Source organism: Empidonax traillii, unplaced genomic scaffold (genome assembly GCF_003031625.1).
Source record: "Empidonax traillii isolate 1590-97213 ecotype Southwest subspecies unplaced genomic scaffold, ASM303162v1 scaffold722:size395592, whole genome shotgun sequence".
Classification (NCBI taxonomy): domain Eukaryota; kingdom Metazoa; phylum Chordata; class Aves; order Passeriformes; family Tyrannidae; genus Empidonax; species Empidonax traillii.
Window position 1 is genome coordinate 142,087 of NW_020955915.1, and position 25,060 is coordinate 167,146.

The window sequence follows — 25,060 nt, forward strand, 5'->3', positions numbered from 1 at the left end:
TAACCCTATTCCTTAGTTTGGAGAGAAGCAAGTTGGGTATTTCCATTTCATTAAAACGTGAACATTTACATGTGAAAAGAAATTAATTAACTCTGATATACTTGATATGAACGAGGATGCTATTTTTAAATATTGAAAACACAAATTATATGAGACAGTCAAGACAATTGAAATTCATCACAAATATGGACTTCAAGTTAACATCCTGGACTTCTTCAAAAGACCTGCTAGATCTAATGCTATTGCCAGTAGAATTTGCAAACTTAAAATCTGTATAAATTACTACAAAGATTTTTTAAAAATACCCTCTTGCTGGTATTTGCACAAACAGCTTTGCCCTTTTAACATTCTTGTGAGAAGATATCATATGTGCTCAGGAAGATACTTTCTCAGTATTTTTTCTCCTTTCTTTGCTATCAGCTTTTGTCTCCTTTGTCCTGTTATCTTGCTGTGCTTCCTGCAGTCTCTCTTTTCTGTCTTTCTCTCCCACTTTCCTTGGTTGCTCTCTGTTCCTTGTTTGTGTCTTCTAAATATTGTCTGCTTTTATTTCTGCCTTTCTATTTTTGCATCTTTTTATTCTATACAATAAATATTAGGATGATTTCTTTCCCATAAAGACTCTTTCATCAGTTCTCTACTGCAGTGAAGTTTAGAGATTTATTTAGGTAGGCTTTAGTAATGTCTTAGGTCCAAAATGCCCTAGATAAGAAGGAAATCAAAATCCCCAAAGCTTCTCTGTATAGTCCTTTTTACTTTAGGTCTTTTTTTCCCTCTTTTTCTTTGTTTATTTTTAATTGGGGGGTGAGGGTAGAGTGTGTAGTGTGGTGTGTGTGTTTTTTTTGTTTTGGTTTTTTTTTTTTTTTTTTTTTTTTTTTTTTTTTTTTTTTTTTTTTTTTTTTTTTTTTTTTTTTTTTTTTTTTTTTTTTTTTTTTTTTTTTTTTTTTTTTTTTTTTTTTTTTTTTTTTTTTTTTTTTTTTTTTGGTGTTATATATATATATTTTTGTTTTGTTTTGTTTGTTTTATTAATTTTGTTTTTAAATAAGGCTTGGATCAAAACCTGGGCTCAGAGAACGTTTCAAGTTGCTGTACTCAAAATCTGGAAGGGAGGCTTGTGTCTTCAGCCAGTCTGTAGCAATTAGACCCAGGAATTGCTGGGAGCTGTGCATTATTCTGCACAAATAGCCTTTGCAGTGGACAGTATTTAAATCCCCGTGTGCTATCAAGTGCATCATCTTTTTAGCAAGAGCCGGGATGGTTTGTTAATAAGAGGAGGAATTTGTCACTGAATACAAAGCAGTCGATAACGTATTTTCTCGTATGTGGTTTGAAATGAAAACGGATCGAAAGATAAATCCCAAATTGTCAGGGGGACCAGTAGTAAGAGATGCAAACCCAATCCATGTGAATACCGAGGAGTAAATCACTATTCAGGCATTGTAAACTTTTAATTCCCTCAGTTGAAATCATCACAAAGTCAACGCTATAGGACAAAATGTGTGCTTTCTCCAGTGCAATCACAGCAAAGCACAGAGGCTTCATCTTTATGAGCATCTAAGCATGCAGAGCACAACTTTTGGTGTCTGAACTTACCAGTGTGATTCTCAGTTCTCCCTCACTTTAGGTGCCAATAAATGTGTAAATAGCGATGTATCTCTGCAATCTGAGTTCTAATTACTGAAATGCTCCTTCTGGGCTTGTAAAGGCTTTCTGTATTTGCAGAACCAAAGCCTGGTTCTTGCAAGCTGAGCCTTGCTTGAGCCTCGTCTAGTTTGCACCCAAGTTTTTATTGTGAGCTCAGTCTGAGAGCATGGAATTGATTCCACCCCCTTTTTGTTTAATTACTGATTGGTTCAAGTGTCCTGCACAGGACAGGGAAGCCTGGTTTCATCAGTCACTTCAAAGTGAGGTGATTCCACACCACACCTCTCAGAAGTGCCTGAAATCCTGGCCAAGGGGGTGCCACGAGTGGTGGCACTGTCCACTGACACTGTCCTGCTGTACCAGACACTGCTCGGCTGCAAGCACCAGGGAAGCCCTTAGAAACTGTTGTTTATAAGTGTATTATATAATGCAGCTAATGATTTAATGAACAAAGTATTGGGCTTGGGAAGTTTGCAAGAGAAATATCTCCTAACGTGAGTCTTCCTTGATCTGAGAGTCTGATGGTAAATGTGTAATATGTCACATTCCTGGTGGAATGTGATACCACAGAGCTGTCTCATAAGGGTCAGAATTAGCCATGTCTCCTCTGTTTCCTTTTCTAGATCAGTGGGGAAAGAAAGGCACTTCAAAAGGTGAAAAGTGTGGCATCTTTCTGTTTGTGTCCTCGTACTGTGAAAGGGGTTTAACAACACTCCCGTCGCTCTGTTGTTCATCTGTTTTGTCTGTTTAGCTCCTAAGGACACACCCTTCATTATGTTTGTACAAAATCCAGCATAGCAGAGCTGTGATCTTAGTTTAGAGATCATAAGAGTGTAAAATAATTAATACCAATATTGGCTTCTTTACTTGCCAAAGGTTTTCCTGGAGGATTTCACCTTATCAGTGTAATCGCCTCAGCCTTCAGCTGGCTGGCTCATTGTAACTAAACCTGTCTTTAAGCCTCAGCTTCCATCTCAAAGACTACACATCCCAGGAAGGGTTTTCTGAGTAAGTGATTTATAACCCAATTTTCCAAGATGGCCATTAAACAGCATTTGCAACAGGAGTCTTGAATATTTTTGCATGAATAAATCTGAAGCTTGTAGCTATCCATCATCAGCATATTGCATTCAGTACAGGATTATTAACTGTAAAGACTAGAAACATGAGCAAAATCCAAAAAAGATTGTTTCACGATCTCTAATAAATCATTGCAATTGAAATTAAAAAACCTTCAGGATAAATAATGATTTCTTGGGACATTATTCTTGTCAGTGTGGCAGTAAGTGTGATGTGTATTCCTAACAAACTGGTATCTAAAATCTGCTTTTGCTGCTGCTTTTACTGTGGACTGATGCTGTCAAAAACATCTGCTTTGTTAGAGCACAATATTTAATTGACATAAACCCCATGGAGAACTCTGGCATGGGTGTAGATGTTCCAAGTTCAGCTCAAGCTGATTTTGTTAATAAATGAAAACACTTTAGTTTAAGTTTAAGGCAAGAGTAATCACTTGTGCCTCGTAGCAGAAAGAACAAATCAGTTTAATTTCGTGCTGAGGAGGATTAAAATAAATTATCAGGTAAATGATGCTTCCTAAACAGGCATGACAGCTGTTTGTCTTGTGGCTAATGCTTTCTACGCACAACATCCTGAAATGCAACAGAAAGTATGATTTTAAACCTGTAGAATCGTATGAGTAAGAGATAAATGTGACACAGTTTGACTTCTGAACGTGCAATTTTGTAAAACTGGTAAAATAATCTTTTTGGAAATGCGAAATATTAGTTCTGCAGTCAAGGTCTACGCACCACTTTGGTAGAGATGTGGAGAACTGCCTGGTTGCAGAAGTGACAGTTAAATTATTATACCTGTGTAAGCAGTTCAGAGAAAGGAGGGCTGTGATGCCTTGAGATAACATATAAATGGAGGCAGAAGAAAAGGTTGAAGAAAGAACTGTAGTGCTCTGTCAGAGATCCACAAGTTACAGTTTCTTGATGTGACCTTAAGTATCAAAAAGATTGTAAAATTGTGGGTAATGCCACTGAATAAAATTTTAGCAATCACTTCCCCACAGCTGTGCAGCCATGTGAGGAAAATGCTGAAATTTAAAAAGAGATGATGGCTTGCATTTACATTTACACGGTGCACTTTACGTGCATAGCAACTAGAAGGATGGACTGGGTCTGTGGATAGCTGGGATCTGGTTCCCTACTCTGTTAATCCTGTTTTATCCTAATATTGGGGTGCTGAAATAGTGTGGTCACTTGAAAGCTGCAAAGTACATCAGCATGGCCCAGTGCAATGCCAGCTGTCTCACACTCATGGCAGGGGCTCTGAGCAGCAGGGATTGACATCCCTACCCTGTAATGCTTGTGGCACACACAGTAGATTATGAACACGTGCCACGTGAACATACCTGTAGTGAGGAATCAGGCCTCTTGTTTAAAAATACGAACCCAAGTTGACTAAAATGGCCGTAATTTAAGTTCTGTGGAAATTTTAGAAATCATCATTTGCGGTAACATCAGTGCATGTGAATAGAATTGGGGAAAAAAAAAATCAGCATGAAAGTTGGCAGCAACAAAAATTAATTGAACTTCTGGCAACTGTTTGACCTGGGACCGGTTTTCAGGTTTAAGGGAAGATTATTGTAGTAGATTCTATGACAGAATAAGAGCTATTAGTCTTTATTATGATACTCAGGCTTGTTACACCAAAGATCACCAAATTTAGGGGATGGGAAATGCAAGTTGTATGTTTATGTCAACAGACATTAATTGCATGAATTATACTGAATTCCATGTCAAATGGACAAATAGCAGCTCCTGGCTGGGCTAAAGCCACTCTGCCCCAATCTCTCACTTTGATACTTCATAAAATGGTGCTGTTAGTAGTCCACGTTTAAATCAATAAACTTTCTGTTCTAAAATATGTGGCAAACTGTACCCCTTTGCCCTTGCTGTTACTGACTCCGAGGGAGCAAAGTTACACCGGGTGTTTTTTCCAAAGAGTCTTTCCTTAATATTTTTGCCATCTCTCAGAATTTCTGAGTTATCCAGGGATGGGATGGTCATTTTAACTTTGCCCTTATGGTTGTACTGGCATCACTTATCCAGTGATGTACAGTGCAATCATCTTTTTCTCAGTAAGGCTGCATTTTCCTGTTTAGTTTTCACCTGAGCTTTATGTCTCAGATGAAAACTGGGACTCAGAATAAGAAGATCCCTTGATATCGTGTTATAGTGTTGACTTAGGAGAAAGGATGGGATTGGTGTCCCTTTTGGTATTAATGGTGTTGTTTGTTTTGAGTGCCAGCCCAGTTAATCCCAGCAAAGTTGAGCTTTTGAAATAATGAATCACAGAAGTCCTCATGAAGTGACTGTGATGCCTCTCATCCCAACTCTGTACCCTGTAAGTGTTTTAGGGGAACAAAAACCGGGGGGGGGGGTGTGTGTATGCTTTGATTTCCCTTACTTTAGGTCAGTGATCTTGTGTTTTCAGTAGCACCTACTGGGACTGGGATCAGCCTACATGTCTTAAGGAGCTACTGATGATGGCAGGTGCTTTGCTTTGCTTTAGCTTCAGATGTTGCAGATGGAGAGGTACAGACACACAAAGACATCTCTGCATCGTCTCTTCAGTAACAGACAGTGCACAAAGCACAGTATTGATCAGACTCGATGTGCTTTAAGAATTTCATCATTATTTCTGTGCCTCTCCCCTGCTGCAAAGAGGTCCATAGATCAAATGTTCTGTACACAGTATTGAAAATGGATAAATAAAAAGCCACCTGGAACATTATTAAAAATGCATTTCCAGTTAATGCAAAAGGACAGAAACACCGCTGCATTATAAAAAGTGTCATTTTCACACATAGAAAATATCCTAATTGCTACTTTTATGAACTCTGTGGAGATGAATACAGCTTTCAAAAAAAAAAAAAAAAAGTCAAGAATTAGGCCATTTTGTTGGCATCTTACTTATACTACTAATAAGCTTTGTCAGCCAGGAAAAATTAGAACTGATTTTACTAAAGATCTGTATGAGGAAAAGCAACTGTTCTCAGATGTATTTTGATAATTTCCTACAGATGAGTCTAGTTAATTCCTGGCTCAGAAATAACAGTTCCCTCCAGTGAATTATGTCAATGATTTTCAGAGCAGTAAAATGTTTGCTCTCTGAATCACTTTAGGTGTCTCTTCCTTTATTTTCCTTGAACATAAACAGCAAGGCTTTGGAAAGAAGCCCAGGCCATTGTAGATGCATTATATTATTGCTAATGTGATTAACCCAAAGTAAAACATGAAATCCTCCCGAGGCATTAGTTTAAATAATGAGATGACCAACTCTAAGTTCCCTGGGCTTCACAGCACAGGGAAAAACATATCATGCACTTCATCTCTTGCAGTGACATTGGAAATTTATCATGTGAAGCTGGTGCTGGGAGCAGTTCTGTGCAGAGCCATCGTAAGGGAAGAGTAATGCTGGTCAGGCTGAATGTGTGGGATGGCCAGGACACGCTGAGTAAATGCTTCTGGCTCTGCTGCTGAGATCTGGGGGCATGAAAGCTGCCACTGAAACGTCCATTTAGGCTGCTTTTTTTCACAAGTAGCTTGTAAATCAGCTGCATTGCTTAAGTCCATGTTTAATTCCTGCTTTGAAAGATGTTCACCTGAGTTCTGTCTGAAATGTTCCGGACAGCAGGGGATTATAGGAGGGACTTGTATGAACTGATTCACCCCGGGCTGCATAAAGCAGATATATGGTTTAGAGGAGAATATGCTTTCAGAGGTACCCTGTACAATTTTTTAACCAAAGGGTAAATCAAAATGGCATTTCTGAATTCCTAAGATGAGAAATGCAGCAACAGTGGCCTCCAGAGCTGAGGGCATGATGTTCATAGGCAGATCCACTGCAGGGTGTACTCTGAATAAGCACTGATAGGATCTTTCCATGGCTCCTCATCTGGGAAAAAGTCTCAGACTGACTAAAATGTTATGTACTAAAATGGAAGAGTTTTGCCTAAATTTTCACTGTCTGATGTGTGCAGTGTCAACAATTATTACCCTTTCAGTTTTAATGGCAGGAAAACACCTGTGCACATTTGTGTCAAAACACTCTTTGAAACCACTTTAAATAGAGCAGGATAAACAGCACTGTCTTTTCTGGAGGCAATGTTCTAAAACACTGCTTAATGGAAAATTTATGTTTTAATTCTTTTTACACCTCTTTGCTTCTCAGCAACAAGGGATAAAATAATGACTCAAAAGACACCCATTTTATTTAATTTTTCACTCTGTCATTTACAAAACCAAACCTACATAGATTTTATGCTCCTGATGTAGCAGATACCAATTACAGTGCAATAGTCTTTTTGACAGAGCGGCTATAGGAGTTCTGGAAAAGTCTGCTTCCCTTCATCCAGTGTTTATGTCATCTCATGTTGGTTTCAGTTCATGAACTGGTTTATTCCATTACAACCTGGTTCTGACAATTGCATTGTTTAGTTTAGACAGTGCAGATTTCTGTTGTTCTCAAATTGTTTTTGCAATATAATCTTGGTTTAAGAAACGTGACCATCCTTACCAGTTGCAGGTGATACACTCAGATCTTGTGGCTGTTTAAAATAATATTTAGGGAATTCATCCAAAAACTTACTGTATCTCAAATAGACACTGATCTATTTATGGGAGGCAGTGCAGAACTGTTCCTGATGTGTGGCTTTGATACAGTGTCATTCAGTGGGGTGGTTTTTCCCTTTGGTTTGCAGTCAGCTGTTATTTGTACACCACCACCACCACCAAAGGCAGACACTTTCAAGTTGCTGTGTTTGTCCAGACCTGTAGGAACTGTACTTGTTTCACAGTGTGCAAAGTCCCATTCTGGAGTTCAGAAAGTGCACTAAAGATGAATGTTAGGCTTGAGGGTGTTTTTTTTTTACTCGTGAATTTACTAGTCTCACATTCTAAATATGCATGACTTTGGGAATCAGTTCATTCATTTGGAGAGAATAAGAGTTTAAATGGAATGTAAACGATCCACAGGCTCAGGCCCGGTGCCCTAACATTGATGAAATTCAACTTATATCCATGGATTTGCATTGTCAGATATTGTGTTCAGGAGAATTTAGGAAATATCAGGCACCTATTTTGCGTTTGAGCTTGCTTATTCTGGCCAGGCAAAGGTTTCAGATGTCAATACCAGCTTTTTGCTTTGGTGTCAGCGACTCAGCTGTGGCTTAAAACCTCTCTATTCTGCTCATTCTGTTGATCTCAAAGCAAAAATTTCCTAATTTTCTTTTGGTGATGAACCAAATCAGCATTCCTGTGTGGTTTGCTGGGGGCTCTCTCCTAAACATATGCTGTCTTGAGATTTTTATAAGAGCTGCACCAGTCCTTGCAAGCTTTTTATGGGCACCCAGGAGGAGGGCTGGTAACCCCCTTGTTGATTGTGACACTGTAGTTAAGGTTTGTAAAACACTTTAATTTTAATTAATTGAAGTCTTTATCTTTTTTTTTCTAAGAGCATTTGAAGATGCTCTTCAAAGCTTCTGGTTGATTGTGGTTTTGGTGGGGTTTTTAAATTTTTTTTTCTGCTCCTTATAACCATATACAGCTTGAGCAAAAAGTCTGAAGCACCCAGCTGAAGTTTAAAATTAGTTCAGGGGAAGAGGAGTGCTGGGAGGATGAGATAGGGAGCGTGCTATAAAGTTTTAGAGTTGGACTTAAGCTTCTTGTGTTGCTTTGCAGTGTGCTGGAAGGTGTTTGCTGCATCACAGTTAAGAAAGGGACTTATTCCTATTGCCTTCTTCCAAAAATGAAAATAAACTGCTGTAGGGAGTGACTGGGAACCAACATTTGAATTCTAGCAGTGATGACAATGAAGGCAGGATCTTGCAAGAGATTATGAAAAGATGAGGGGAGAAAGCAGAGTGAGGAATTGCCCCAATCAGGGCTTCTTAAAGCACAGTGTACTCCTGCCAAGGAAATAAATGAGTGTCATTAGAGCAGCCTGCAGCAGCTGAGGGTCTGTCCCCACTCAGCCACTGCCACCCAGCTTCCCTGGGGCTCTGAGTGCTTCTCAGTGCCAGTGACTTCAGGCCTGGGGATATCTGTCAGTGTATTCATAAATATGGGATACTTTGACACTGGCTTCAGGTTCTACCTTGCTGTACAGACCCAGGAAAACTGGTAGCTGAAAGGCAAGTCTAATGCTTAAAATCCTCCTGATTTTAGGGGCTGATCAAGACTCAGGTGGAGATTCAGGCAGACTCTGAACCTGCCCTGTGATTGCTGACCAGGCTCAATGCACGTGGATAAGTGAATAACAAACGCAGCTGGGTGGTTTCAAGGTCACTGTGTACAACACCTTGTCTGCTTGTAGGATTAGATCAGAAAAACATGGTTCTTTAGGGTTGCTCTTTAGGGTATTTTACATAAACAGCGCTTACAGGTAAACTTTTATGTTAGTGTCTGTTCTATCTATTTATTTGCAGAGGAAATATTTTGGATTTATAAAACCAGAATTTTCGATACACTTTCAAGATTCCTTTATTTATTATTTGTCATTATGTAATAAAATGGTGTATCTTTTAGAAGAAGTAAAAGAGGCAGAAACAGAAATATACTTTTAAGGGCATTGAAATCAAGTACCCCTTTCTGAGATAAGGAGTAATTTTCTCATTTGAAGCTCATCGATGTACTGACCAGCCAGTCACTGTTGGGCTGTCTCTGCACTGATAATTCACTATAAAAAAAGTCTGTATTACCCTGTAATTATCTGTTTATTAAAAGCTAAAAGCCTGTGCTGCTATACAGAGCCTAGATTATTTCATATCTGCTTTAATTAACTTTTCACATTCAACTAATTCTGGAACAATTTGATAGGCTTGTTATCAAGGGTGCCAGACCTTTCCTTCCACTCTACATTTAAAAAAAGGACAGAAATTTCTGAATTTCCAGAGGAAATTCTCCCAAGGGTTGCAAGTTTCATCAAATTGGAAGTGACAGTTCTTTTCTGTCACAAAGTTCCTCTGCAAACCTTGTTGTTTAGATTTCCAAGAATATCTCTATCAGGGTCCATATGCTGTATAAGACCCTTGAGGAGGCCTGTAAGACCCCAGCTCTTCCCAGTTAGCACCTTGGATTCTTGTTGGAAGGAAAAAAAAATACATTTGAGGTTTTTTTTTTTTTTTCCTACATTTCATGTAGAGTTTAAAAATGGAATTGTATGTTCTTCTTGCACTTGGTGAAATACTTGATAGCAAAAAAGAAAACCACAGGAAAGCTTAAGAAAACCTGAGAAAGTTTGAAAACCATTGGAGTTTTTTTCGTACTGAAATGATATTTGAAGTCATGATGAAAACATTCATTTCATATTTTCTTGCTGAGGAAATTCTAATATTCTTAGTCAAGCTAAATTGGAAAAGAATGCATATACACACTTTGGAAATGATGCAAACTAACAACGTGAAGAGCATTAATTCCATACCCCTCTATTTTTTAGTTCAATGCAAATTATTAAAATGTGAAGTTTCAGTGAATTTTCAGAGCAGTTATTTTGCAGATATAGATTCTAACCAATAATAGAAATAATGAAGATGTATCTCAATCAGTACTTACAGAGCAGGAATATAAGATTCATCTTTGTAAATGTGATTCTTTTTTTTTCTAGAGCCAGGTTTCATACCACATATTTATCTCAAATTTTTCAAGGCTCAAGCTCTTCTTCTGTACCTTCTGTTTACCCTCAAATGACGCAGTTTTGGCATGAGCATGAAGTAAAGTGGGTTTGTGCTTGTACCAGTTTAATTCTGACAGACTAGTTAGAACTCCCAAGTTAATTTGGGATATTTTGGTAGAGAGTAATAAATCATCAGCTTCCTTCCAAAGTCCCAGATAATTAAGATGTTCCCTAGCAGCATTTCCAAATAGGTTTTTTAGATTCTTTAGTTGTAATTATAAGAACTTCATGGTGTTGACTGCTGCAGAGCAACTACCTTTTGTATGACAAGGAGGAAAGTTTTCATGGAAGAATAAAACTATTGCATTAAATGGAAGAATTATTTTTTTTCATACTCAGATGTATCAAAGCAACAGCACTTTAAAAAATGACAAACTATATGGTTAATTGACTCTAATCCAGCTGGATGGATTATATTCCAAGCTATTGGTTTATTTATAATTTTCTGAAAATACCTATCAACTGTTCAGAGTTTTTGGCCTGTGGAAAATTCATCTTACCATTTGCTGCTGGACATGAATCTTTTATTGCTGTGCAATTTTCCCTCTCTCCTGCACCAAATATTCCAGCAATAAAAGTGCATATTTCATTTCTTCTTTCTCTTTCTGTTTTCAGTAGCTTTGTGCAGCTAGAAATAAAAGATATCTGAGGTGGGATTTAACTGTCTGCCATGGTAGGAAACCAGGCTCAAAATTAGACCCCTCTGGCCAATAAAGACCAACAAGTTGACAGGTGGAGTCACAATTGCAACCCAAAGTCTCCCATTCAGCACCTACCCAGGACTCCCTTCACAACTGCAGGCAGAAACTCCAGGTCCTCTGTATTTTGGTCTCTTATTTTCTTATCAAGCACAGTTGTTTATAAATCTTGTTTAGTATCACTCAGGCAAACTGCTCCGGTGAATAACTGTGAGGGATCAAATGCCCCCCTTATCTTAGCAGAACTGCACCTTGCAGATAAATGATGGGCATTTCAGGAGATCACCGAGATTCATTACCTGGACCATTTCTCATTTTCAGATAGAAATGAAAGGAAATTATCCAATTTATTTTATTTTTTTTGTAATAACATCCAATACATTTGATGTCCAGTTTCATACTGCTCCTTGATTTATAGCATTTCCCAGGCTAATCGTGCTCTAGCCACTATTACAAAAGCAGCTATTATATTAACCCTTTCACTGTGGGGGTGCCCCAAGAAGGGTTTTCTTTCCTCACAGATAATTTCCTGTGTGATGTTGAATGTCTCTGGCTTTGAACCAGAGTGCAATTCTCCAGTATGACTTCAGTCAGGATCATGAGACCATTTCCATCTCTTGTAGATACCCTGTACACACTAAGGGTTTACAGGCCCACAAATCCAGACCTGGTGGCAAAGAACACCAAGCAGAGAGAAAGGATCACATCAAGCAATGTTTTTGTATCAAAAAAAGCTCTGTAGGATGTAAGCCAGTATTTTAGTCCGTGCTGCTACAGCAGATCAAAAGGAATGAAGTGATAAAGCAGAATCTGATCTTATGCTCTCTGTGACCTCTGTCACAAGTAATCAATAGATTACCATGCAAATTATTCCAGTGCTTAATCACAATGTTATCTGATGTGCTTGGCTAAACTTGGAATTGCTGATAGTTATTTATAGTGGCTAAATGTCTTATAGCTGAAGTCAAAGCTCTGATTTTTCCAATCTCTTCCTGGATTACTTGTTCCCCATCCTACTGGGTAGGTTACTGGGTGGACAGAGAGCGACAGGCAGCTCTGCAGTGTCCAAAGTCAACCCTAAACTACTTTTTTTTGTTGTATCTGGGGTAATGTGTGTGAACAGTGCTGGGCTCGTTAGCAGTAACTGTGGGACAGGGCCTTCTCTGAGCTGTTGTTTTGGACTGTCAGTGAACTCACCCAAAAGCTTCCTTGTTGGCTTCGTTTTATTTGAATAGTTTTAAAGGTGTTCTTCACAGTTGTGAAACTCACCCTTTAAACAGCAAAGTAGATTTTGTGGCCTAAGAATCTGCACATAAATGAGTAATATCTAATGCTGAGGAGAGCCCAGGGAGTCAGCAGCATGTTTCCTCATGTATTTGCAATTAGTGCTAATGCAGGAATATTCAAACTATCATCAGTATAAAAGATGTCAGGCAAAAGGCTGTCCTGTAGATGTTCACAGGAGCAGGTAGTTGGCCAGCTAAGGACAGTAGTAATTTAAAAAAAGTTGCAGCATTAATGGTTAGACTTGTTACATTAAATTGCAGCTGTTTCTGGGTTTCAGATGGTTTTAGGATCATAAACCTTTCCAGGCAAAGATGGTGTGATCTCTGTTGAAAGTGTGTCTGGGTGAAAAGAAACTCAGGGGGCTGAAGAGGCTCAACTGAAACTGGGCTCTCCACAGGAGTGTTTGTTGCAGTGTGATTTTAAATGCATATTGTCCTCTGGCTAAAGGTGAATATGACCCTGGAAACGAGCAAGCTTTGTTTATTGGAGCTATATTTGCTACTTAGAGGGAACACCAGTTAGGCTGATGATGACTATTCCGAGCACAAAACAAAATAATAAACAGGACAGAAAATATAACTGTACTTGAAAACACAGTGCCTTTAATTGCACTGTTTGTCTCTAAGTTGTGGTCACTCACAAACTGCACTTGGAGATACTTAGGCTGACATTCCATTTTCAGTAGTAAAGCAAGAGATGCTTCACTTCAGCTGAACTTTTCCAGGACTCTGGAGGAAATGTGACCCAAAGGAATACAGTTATAGTAGAGAGAACGTGCCAAGGCCAGGAGAAAACATTTAACTAAATCTCTTCTTCTAAACTGACTTTCCTTCCTCTTGGCGTATGGTCACAGGAATATGTGCTCAAAGGAATACAAATAAAATAATTAAGAAGGTTGATGCTGATTTATAACTATTGAATTAGAGATCATCTGAAGATACGAACACGTGCCCTTGGCTGGCATGTTCAGAGTAGCTCAAGGACTAGCTTGAGATTTCTTACTCTAACTGTTGCCTTTCTAGATAAGGCAGAAGTGTTTCCGAAGACCATCATGAGATTGATTTGGGTGGTTTATTTTTTTTAATTATTTCTGTTTTTTTTAATATGAAGGGCCTCTTTTGGGAAGCAGAAAGAACAACTCTGGAAGCACAAACCAGGCCAAATCTGTTCAAAGCTGCCCACTTGGCAGTGCCGAGCGCTGCCATCGTTGCACTGTGTTATTCTGCAGCATCTCTTTGAACACAGCTGAACGCAGGGAATGCTGCTCTAGAGTTGGGAATAATGGAAAAAATAGTTTTGAAACAGGAGTGCCAGAACCCTGGCCAAGGTCACATTGTTAGTGTGGTTGCTGGGTCATACGGTTCTGTCCTTCAGCAGTCTCTAAGTGGTCATTAAAGGGCTGAGATAAGCACACAGTCATGCACTGCCAGCCAGCTTTGGGGATTTGTCTTTCTTTGGTTTGTTGTGGTGTGGTTTTTTTGGTACACACAGCATTTAACCCCACTGCCCGTCTGCATCCCTGACAGTCTGGGAAACACACACATTGCCCTGGCCTTTGAGACTGAAACACTGGAGTAAAGTTTTGGAGACTGAAGGAACCAAACCCCAGACATGTGAGATGCCAGGCCTCTGGCATTAGGATTTAGAGAAAGCTGAAGGTTTGGGACTGAAGTTTAGGTGAACTAGAGATGATGTGATTTTAAGGGCACACAGACAGCTCATTTCTGAAGCATATACCAAAGGCAATGGCCTGATGGGCACAGTATTAAAGATTATTCAATACTGCTTGGTATTTATTTATTTAGAATATGGATAAAAATATCCTTATTAACTGAAGAACTGCTGCAAAGAGATGCACAAAGAGTTTGGAAATCTCTTGACAAACATTTACACAGAAGGTGATGATAAACAAACAAGACCTAATACTTAGCACAATGCTTTTATGGGACATGTTTTATTAACAGCTTTGTATATTTTCTCTGCTTGTCAGGAGAATCCTTTATCCTCAAACCTCTCATTGCAGATTTACTGTAAAATGCAGCTCTCTATTTTTAATCAGAGTATGGGGAAGGAAGGGAGACATATATCCAAAAGCATTAGCAAGCAATACTCAACATCTCTGAAGGCACGTTTATTGAATACTTCAATTTGAGTGGGAACCCACATGGCTATCTTTGTCTTGGTGTTGATGTATCATGAAATTATTCTCACATGCTGATGCAGGTTTATTCATTGTCTGCCAGCAACAGAATATTGGAGTCCTTTCACATGGGGACTAAAAGCAATTTTCCCCCCTGAGTTATAACTCTCAGATGAGCCAAAAGACAATGTATTATTTAGGAATGTGGTGCAACTGCTTTTGCTCTCAGAATGCCAGCTGATAGTGCTGTGATGGACTGGGCATGTGCCTCTTGCTCACAAATGTTGAGTTGCTGCACCAGCCAACTGGGAGCATTTAAATAGGACCCGAGTTTCAGTAAGGGAACATTAAACACTTCCTGAAACACAGGGTTCCAGGTGTCTAAAAGGGAGACAGTTAAAATAAATAAGACATTTCCAAAAGTGCATGTTTCATTCTTTTTAGAACGAAGTTAAAAAAATATTTAGTCTTTGTGACGAATCTCAAGACTCATTTTCAAGGCTGCTCTGTATGAGTAAATGCAGTAGTAAAATAATGAGAATTATTCATATGAGTTTCTTTTAAAACTGTGTTTTGACATGTAGAGACATGTAGACATAAATTTTGCCATTAGCAGGTCAGATTTCCAAGGCTTTAAGAACTTTTCTTAAATCCAGGCTACAGTTTAAGTAGGAAGATATGTTTCAACATAATTCATTTGTTAAATAAAGGGAACTAGAATTCTGAACTTTAATAAACTCAGTGAACTCCTGGGATCTATTTAAGCTTGTTTTTACAAAAGCTCTTAGCACAGCTGGCTTCTGCAACCTTGTGGGATAGTTTTGAAGGATGTTGCTGCATTAAATGAGGGTGGAAGTTGAGCCTTTTTCAGTAGCACATGGTTAGTTTGGATAATATATCTTACTATGTGTTTTGGCAACAATTTGCAAGTGTTGTATAAGCCATACATATTCCTGGAATAAATCAACTGCTAGTTATCTCTGAGGACACATCCTCATCTTTTCTCTAAAAATAGAGTGACAGATTATATTTACATTATGTTAAATTTTAACTGGGAAAAAAAAAAAAAGCAAAGTAGATCTGATGCTGTTGCTGTGAGGAGAGATGGAAGATTATAGAAATTCCAGTTATTATGGAAACAAAGATTGATTTTTCAGAAGACAGTTAATTCCTACTATTATTTTAAAATTGTCATTGTTCTATTCCCTTATACACTGAGAGTCCTGGTCACTGCTATGAGAACTCCACAATGTAAATTATGGAGAGTGCAATAAATACCTGAAACAGTACAATCTGTAGACCATAATGTGCAGTAAGGTGGCTGGACAGATCTGGGGGTACCATCTTGTGCCTTGACTCTGGGCAGGCACAGTTGCAAACAACAGGGGGAGTGCACCAAGCAAGGGGCTGTCATTTGCAGCAGCTCTCTGACTTTCTCAGCAAACTGAAGTCTGCTGGAATCCATACAAGTATCAACTGTCAGGAATTACCACCACCCTTAAATACAATTCCTTGGCAAAATTAATTAAGGCTAAAAAGACAAATGGTAGCTCAGGACAAAATTCCATATGGAGGTATAATAAATTATAAAGACAGTGAAATATATTCACTAGAGAGAGAAATCAGAGCCTTAAGATACATTTGTCCATTTAAAGTTTTATCTCAGTTTGAGCATCTCATAATTTGCGAAGCTGTGTGCTCTGATGTCAAGAAATGAGCTGGAAATTGTGAACCTAACAGCTTTATAGTAAGAAAATCTATATCCTGATTACAAAAGCCATTTATTTGATTGGGAAAAATGCCTGGAAGATCCGCTGGGGTTCAGAGCAGATCCTCAAAGAGATGAGCATTTCAAATCAATAATGACTGTCTGCTTTCAGTGTCTTTGGTAAAATGTGTTGTACAGGGGGGTAAAGAAGCAAGCCCATGCTGAGCAGTATAAACAATTCCTGGGAGCCCCTTGCTTGTGGTGCTGTGGGACTCTGCACCTCTGGGTAGCACTAAGTAGCAGAAGAAATTACATCCGATTAAATTGCTGGGGTTAGTGAAAGCACTTGACAGTGTTCATTTCAAAATTACCCAGAAAGCTAAACCAGGACAGGCATCTCTTGCTCAGTCCTTAGACTGGCCACGTGACTGCTGCTCACTGCCTCTTTCCCTTGCTGTGTCCTCAAAATTATTCCTCAACCTCCTTTTGTAGAAATCCAAACTGATTAGGCCCCCAAGACCTCCTGAAAGCACTCCTCCTCATCCGTGTTTCTGTTGCCACATAAAAACTCTGGTGCTGGCTGACAGTGAAAAAGCGACAAATCTCAGAAAGGCAGCTGATACTGCAGAGTGAATCCAAACGGGGATGGACTCTGCTGACATTATGGGACATGAGACGTGTCATGAAAAAGAATCAAAGTGTCACAGGAATAGAAAGACCCTGCACACATATGGATGCCTGCACTTTGTGTTTACACAGTGAACTGCAGTCCTCATTTTGTCTGTGAGATTTATCTGTGCTCTTTGCTAAAGCTCCAGTTTGGAGTTTTACAGCATGAGACTGACATAAAGGCTTGTAATCACACATCATTATGTGAACAAGGAAAATATATGCAATATATAGAATAAATTATGAGCAATGGTGAATGCCAGCCTGTCTTGATACCGTGGTTTTCTTTGGGGATCTTACGAATCCTGGCAGGGAGTTCTAAATGGATTCTGAAGTGACCAGGCTCAGCAGTGGCATTACAGTCATTATTAAAAGTTGGGCTTCAAAAAAGCACACTTAGAAGGACACTGCATTTAAATTAGATACTTTTTATTCCAGCTTCTGATTTCCCTTTCTCTTGTCATTCCCTGTTGTCTTGTGGATACAAGTGACTATGAAGTAACTTTAAAATTACCATAGCGAAAAAGCACATATAAAAATCAGTAATAAATTAGTTACTGAGTGATGCACCAATGGAGGCTGAACGATACAACAATGCAGGTAGATTTTTCTAGCAGAAATATGTGATTTATTATGTGTTTGTGTTATAAATACACATTTTAAGATGGGGGCAAAATTTACTTTTATAGCTCTTTCTTCAGCAGTGAGGAGGACAACACTAACATTTATTCACGGTGCTTCAAAGGAACAATAGTGAAACAAACTTTTAGGAAATAAGGATGGGTCTGACCTAAGAGCAAACCCATAACAAACCTGGGGAGAACCCGGTCCCTGTGATCTGGAGCCCCTGTCAGGTGGAGAAATACCTCCTTTTTGTTTGTTAAAACTCTTAAAAAGCACACATGTAAGCATCAGGAAGCTGGGAGAATGTAGTGATTGAGAGTGTAGAGAGCACTAACCTGATCTGCAGCCAGGTGAGCATCGGTGTGGTGCCCCCACCAAAGACCCAGACTGTGAAGAACACAATGAGCAGCGCTGTGGAGAACATCATCTGTTTGGGCTGAGAGGCTGTGTCTCGAATTGCCAGTGCAAATGCTATTGCCCCACGTAAACCTGGGAAAAGACAAGAGACAAGAATGATGAACCTCATGTGATGGAGAAACAGTTTTACTCTGTTCAGTCCAAACCCAGTCCCAAGGGCAGAGGAAAATTTCTGATCATAATCCTCATAAACTGCTGAATTGTGCTGATTGAAAGGATGGGTTTTAATGCAGTGTAAACAACTTTGCAAAAGTGGACAATGAAAGTACTCTCCTACTCACATAATAATCACACAGTTGCTTTACATCCACTGCGTTCTTTGTCTTGAATAATTGCAAATGAAATGGTGATCTGAACTTTATGCATGTTGAAAAAGAAATCTCTCTGTAGTGGGACTACTCATGAAGTCAGGTGCAAGTGAGAAGGAAGATTGGCATTAAAACCTGTACCCAAATATGCAACTTGTTTCTTGCTTCAAAAAAGAGCATTTCTTTAAAATAATTCAATATGCTAAGACCAGTCAGAAAAAATATGGCTTAAAACCAATGAATAGTTTTTAAAAGGTGATTTTAAGTACCTAAAAGGGGGTGCAGAATAAATTAGTGTACTTGAAATATTATAATAGTTGTAAAATTATACACCTACAGAGACTGAAAACCCAAGAACTCACAAAGGTGGGGAAAGCAGCTAAATGAGTTTTAAAAAAGCCCCATGGGTAGTAATAAGCTGACTGAATAGGTCTTCAGAGAGTGCCATGTTTTAAACTTGAGGGGGAAAGTGCCTGCTGGTGCCTCCAGCCCTCAGGATGCATAACACGAATAATACTCTATATTTTCTGATACTTTTCATTTATCTATTTAAATTTACTTTATTGTTTTCTAAAAAAGAATTCCACAAAATAAGGGTAGAGAGGAAAGCCATTACATGTATATACAATGCACATTGAATCCAAAAAGTACTTTGGAGGAATCGAGAGATTAAATCTTGTAATTAAACCTCTTGTAAGGCACTGATGGCATATGCAGAATCATTTAATTAACTGCTAAATGCAGCTATTTTTGGCCTAGAACTCTAAAGCTCAAAGATTACATAGCCAGAATGTGAATTATTTGCTATAGAAGCTGGGCAGTTTTTCCAGGGAACACATGAAGCCATTTCTGTGAGGAAGAACCAGCTTGGAGTTACCCAGGCAGAGTAGCAGGTCCCAAACACTGCAGTGAACAGCTGGCCTTGTCCTTGGGTTTGCTTTTGTGTAGATGATGTCTCTGGCAATGCAGATACTTTACTGCTTTCTTACAGGGAAAAAAGATCAGCTCATTTTAGACATGTGTCTGAGAAGGGGATGAAGAGGGGATGAAAAGGGCTTGTTCAGTGGTTCTAGTGCTGATCTGGATGGTCAGCACAGCTGCATTTCAGTGGAAAACCACACTGCTTTCCACAACTGCAATAGCAAATACAGAACATCTGATAAGAGAAAGTTAATTAATATGTCTCTGTTAATTAATATATCTCTGTTTCTTGAGCACTGGACTGGCTGTTTCTTCAGCTTAGAAAAGTAATGAGGGCCTTCACTGCATTTTTCATTTACACAAAACTCAACATGGTCTGTAAGAGCTAGTTCAGTTCCAACTAAAAAAATATCTAAAGGGAAATAAATAATCAAAGCCTTTGCTTCCACCTAAAGCAGTGGGAAGCAGATGAATACACCTAAAATGTAAAGACTCAGTGAGATGCAAGGAACACTACTCCTTCTCTCTCTCTATATATATATATCAAAATATATTCTGGGTAACAATACAAATGAAGGAATGGAATTTTAACAACCTCGGAAAATGTTAAGATACCTCAGGGTAAAATGCCAGCACAGCAGAGTGGATGGGATGGGCATTGGTACCTCAGCTCCACCAGGAGAGAGGGGCACAGCAGAAGGAAACCATGGACAGAGGTTCTCTCCCCTCACCTTTCAGAGAGGCTGCACTGACAGCAGCTTCACATCTGTGCTGTGATCCATTCATCCTTGGGCTCTATCAGAGAGTTCCCATCAGATCTTTCTGCTGGCTGTGCCAGCCATTGTGGATTCATCTTTAGCTGATGTTCTTTAATGTGTCAGAGGCCCATGGCATAAGCCAGTCCCTTGGGCTGTTGCCATCCTCTGCTCACACTCCTCACACACACACACCTCTCCCAGCCCAGCCCTCTCAGGAGCTCGGGGGATGAACTGTTTGTTGTTGGTGTGAAGAGAATTTGCCAGGAAGGGAGACCTTCTGTAGGTAAATCTGGTGTTTTGGTTTCAGCTGTAATTCTCTGCTCTTTCCTTCCTTGCCTTCTTTTCTGTTTAGCTGATTTCTTTATGTATCTGTGTCTCTTGGAAAGGTTCACAGTGACACTTCCCACCTCCGTGTCTGTGTGAGTGTGCAGATGTAAATGCCTGCACAACAGCTGCCCGTAAACTGGCACTCTTTTTTGTTGTAATTCTGCTTTTGTGTTCCCCCCTTTCATCACTGCTGCTGCAATGCCTTAAATTAACAGCAACCATCCCTTTAGCACTGTGTCCCACAAGCCTCTCTGTGGCTGATTGATATGCTGTAGAGAAGAGGAAAGCACAGGAAACAGTAAATAAGGATATTGGAAGAAGAGTGGAAGTTCATCTGTATCCATTAATTTTCCTTTCCTTTTCATTTTAGTAGCTGTTAAATGCATCAGAGTAGGGTCTGCAGTGAAATGAGGTGTTTTCATGCAGCATGGACTACTGGTGTATGGTGATATCTCCCTTACAGTTCAAGACTTTAAAACATTTCTTTTTCCCATGAGCAGAGACTGCTGGACTGTTTACTTTAGCTGATGTTCAACTTAATTTGAGAAGCTCAGGTTTAATTATACAAGGACTAATCAAGTTTTCATTTACAATGGAATGTTATCAGGAATCATGATTAAACATAGCGAATCCACCCTCTGTAATGTGTTGTTAGAGGAGTGGCAGAAGCAGATGAAGAATGTGATAAATCAAAATGTTATTTAATCCACTTCCAAGCCTAACACTTCCACTTTTTCTCAAATTTATTAACACTCCTCAAAAAGCACAACATAATGATTTCAGTAGAATTCTTGGCAGGGTAAATACTAATTGACAACGTACTTGCCTGACCTTAGCTGCAATCACTTTGGTGAGTGTTGCAGTAAAACTCAGTTAAAAAAACCAGTAAACGTTTGGTGTGTTTAGTAATGATAAGATAGGAAACAAAACTATCCCCAAATTCATTCTTTTCTACACCTGGAGGTGTGATGCTGTGGTGAGTGAAGCCCATTTTCCCCTGGGATTGACCAGAACCTGATGCTGCACCAGAGCAGTGAAGGTGGGAAATGCTGGCACGTGTCCCAGAGAGGTGGTGGATGGATACCCAACCCCTGGAGACAGGCAGGGTCAGGTTGGATGGGGCTCTGAGCCCTGATCCAGTTGCAGATACCCCAGCTCACTGCAGAGGGTTGAATTAGACCTCTGAAGGTCCCCTCCAACCCAAGCTATTCTATGGCTATTGCTGCTCTCTTTTGTAGATTGTTTTCCTTCAAACTCAAATTCAGTGTCTTGTTTAGTTATGTCAGGAATGTGTCTCTTCTGGCAGTCACTGTTCTGTTTATCACGATATACAGTGTGATCCATTTACAGCACATGAGAATGTTATTGGTAGCGAAGCACAAATCTTGGTGCATCTTAAAAAGTACAGTTACACAGAAAATCTGTGTATCCCAAGTGTTCTGTGAAGTGTGCAGCTCCTGGCAGTGTGAGAGACAGTCACTCTTCATTATTCTACTTGCAGATGATGCCATTTACTTCATTATAATGTTGTAAAGACATTTTTCTCAACAAAATACATTTTTTTCCTCAAGAATACTTAAAAATTACTTTTCTGAGAATTTTAACATTTACACGTTAGAAGTTCCCAATACTAGAGTATTTCAGAGCTGCAGTTCTCAGCTGCCAGCTTGTCCTGGAAAGCTGATGTGTGAGTGTGAGTTCTCACGTTCACTTGCTGGCTGCAGGCTGCTTTCTGCTCCTGCTCTGTGGAGAGTGAAACTGCGCTGCAGAAAACCAGGACAGAAAAGTTAAAGACTTAGATACACTTCAGAAGGGTTTGAATTCTGCCCTTTAACTGATGAAAAACAAAAGCCAAAATGAAGCCCCAAAACTAGATAACAGATGATATGAAGCTGCTCCTCCTGCTGTTGTCCAGTTGGCCACCTGCTGCCTTTGCCAGAGTTACCTGTTGAACAGTGCAGGTGAGCAGGTGGTTTGAAGGGCAGTTCCCACTGGCTGGGCCATCATCCCTCACTCCAGTCTGGCTGCTATGAACTGACATTTTCAGTGGCAGCTTTCAGCAGAAGGATTGAATGGCTGCAGAAATGAAACCCCTGTGTTGCTCTCTGGAATTGCAGTGGGATAACTGAGGCCCCCCGAGGTGCAGAACTGCTGATGAGCAAGCTGTAAATGGGGCTCATTGTACTGCACTCCTTATCTGGCTGAATGCACTGGGGGGCATCAGGGCTGTCAATCAAGGACTTCCATCCATAAGAATTTACAACAGATTTTTATCTAAGGGGAAAAAAAAAGTGCTAAGTTTCTAATTTTAGAAAATTGTATCGTAAATGGCATTGGGGGATCTGTCTGGCTCTTTTTTACTGAACAAATGTTCTTAGCTAATAAGTTAGTTATTTCTAGCTTGTACAAGTGAGAAAATAGAGAATCCAGTTAAGATTTTAGCAGTTCCAGGGCTGAGTACAAGTCACAGTAGAACATGGCTCCCTCTTCTGGATTTTAATTTTTTTTTTATTATTCTACAATGTTAACAAAAATCGATACAATTAAATATCAAGCTGGAAGACATATGAAAAGGTCTATGGCATTAAAATCTTCTAGTCTCATGTTTCAAAGTAAAACTGTTCCTGAAGTTAAAGGAATGTCTGATGTGAGTACTGACACTGTCCAAAGTGGGTATTTATTTGCTGGTGTGTGAGCATACTGTCAGATATACTGCAGGTGCCTTTACAATGACACAGCAAAAAGTTCATTAAAATATGTCTAGAGCCCAGTGAAGCTGATGAGAACGCATCCATTTCCTTCAGTAGCTTTGAAGAGACAACCTTGAGTTGGAGGATAAGGAATTCTTTGTGATGGATATGGGTGTTTCTAGTGAAAGATGGCTATCCTTGTCAGTCGTTAAGCTGGAGAGGAAAAATATCAAAAATACTAAAATAGCTCTTACCTGAAAACATCATCATGTGCTGAAAGTTCCTGGGAATCTTTTGTTTTCGACCCAAATTCAAAAGGAAAGAAAGTGGGTATATGTTGCAAGCTCTTGCTACAAAAACTGCCACCTGAAATGTAAGATGTTGAGGAAAATAGTGGAGGGACTACTGACAAAAACAGTAAACCAAATATTTCTCTAAAGTTATTTTATAAGTGTGAAATTAATATGGCATTGTATTCCATTATATTTTACATGTCATATCCTTCTGCTTCCAATAGAACTGTGGAGTGGCAAAGATTTGCCTTCTCCAGACATCCTGGTTTTATATTCATCATTATATATCCCATTTCAATCACTCTACTTCTACTCATCACATTTGTGTCACATGTGACTTCATCCCTTCAGTCAAATGCCCCTCATCAATGGCAGAGCTGGCATTATCTCCTCGGGCAGCAATTTGCAAAGCATAAATGTTCTTTTGGACCTGATTGTTACTTTCTTCTTTCCTGACCATTCATATTGTCCTTGCACGTTTTGCTTTTTCTTCCCCTTTTCTGCATAGATCCTTTGCACGTTCTTTATTACCCCTCCATGAAACTATCACAGAAGTTACCTTAATTAGAGACATGAGGCTGTATCAGATTTGTATAAACTGTCAGCGTGAGAAAAATCTACATTGCTGTACAACTGAACCACAGATCTGGTGAGAAACCACAGCAGGATTAAAGACACAGATTCCTTTTCTCACCAGCCTCTTGGCACATGATGGTATAAAGAAATCTCTGTACTCTAGAGATATCCAATATAAAGAAGGAGAGCAGAACTGTTTGTTTTTAAGGATTTAATATCATTTACGTAGTTTTGGGGAAGTCCTGCTCATGGCACCCATCTGTCTGGAGGCAGCTCTGCTGTTTGTGGGGCTGCACTGGCTCCGGACAGGCAAAAAGATTCAAGGAACTGACTGGTTTGCTTGGTGGCTTTTGTTTTTCCCTCATGGAATATACATTTTTTAATATATATCCACATGCACACAGATACATACTTCTTTACAGAAAAGGATACAAATGCACCACAGATAAAAAGAGGATTGAAGATGTGATTTTGAAATGTAAATAGTGCCAGTCCCATGTAGCAGAAGATGACGTTCTCAGCCAAAAAATTCATGAACTCGAACAACTTAAACGAGAGAGAGAAAGAACATAATTATGACTCATGTCTGTAACAAACTACTGATTATTGCAGGTTCCCTTGGAATACAGAGCTGTTTAGATGAAAGGAACAGAAATTGCTGCTATTGCAGGGGTGGGTTTTAAAGCTGCCTAATTTGCTGTACAGTATACCGGCTGTCTTAGCTCCAAACACCACAGTTTCTTGCATGTTTTTCTCTGGGTCGTGTGTGAAAGCTTGACATAGAAAGTGATAGGATATGTAAACAGCAAGTAAGTTATCTGAGCTTCAGTGCAGGTGGAAGGAAGCTGAGGGAATTTACCTTCACTCATGTTTACAGGGGTGAGCCTGGTTACAGAAGTGGCTGTAAATACCACAGTCCTGGCTGTGGGTGCACTAATGCCAAGAGAGGAAGAAAAAAAAAAGATTTCCTAAATGGACTTCTAAGAACCTGTGCCTTTAAAATATAGCAGAGTCTTTCTTACTGCCAGGAATATGATCCTACAGATGGGAACTGTTATTGCTCTGTGTGGACATCAATATCAATACTCATTTCAAACTAAGCTGTTTAAGATATCATTTAAAGGTATTATAAAATAAGATTGAAATACATGATTAGGGTAGAATTTCTTCTGTGAACAAACAAGCAAAACCAAAACATTCATTTGTCTTGAGGGGATGTTCTTGATTGCATTTGCAGCTGATTATATAAAAACTAATA

The 25,060-nt window shown here is 39.3% G+C and overlaps 1 protein-coding gene across 1 annotated transcript in view; it reads right to left on the reverse strand.

The window, feature by feature from the left end:
• SLC9A9 (solute carrier family 9 member A9) overlaps positions 1-25,060 on the reverse strand; it is a 146,958-nt gene that overhangs the window by 39,238 nt on the left and 82,660 nt on the right. The window contains exons 10-12 of the mRNA XM_027900401.1: positions 24,235-24,348; positions 23,188-23,299; positions 17,848-18,001 (exon numbers count right to left, since the gene is read on the reverse strand). Coding sequence (XP_027756202.1) covers positions 17,848-18,001; positions 23,188-23,299; positions 24,235-24,348 — 380 coding nt within the window. The remainder of the gene's footprint in view (positions 1-17,847; positions 18,002-23,187; positions 23,300-24,234; positions 24,349-25,060) is intronic.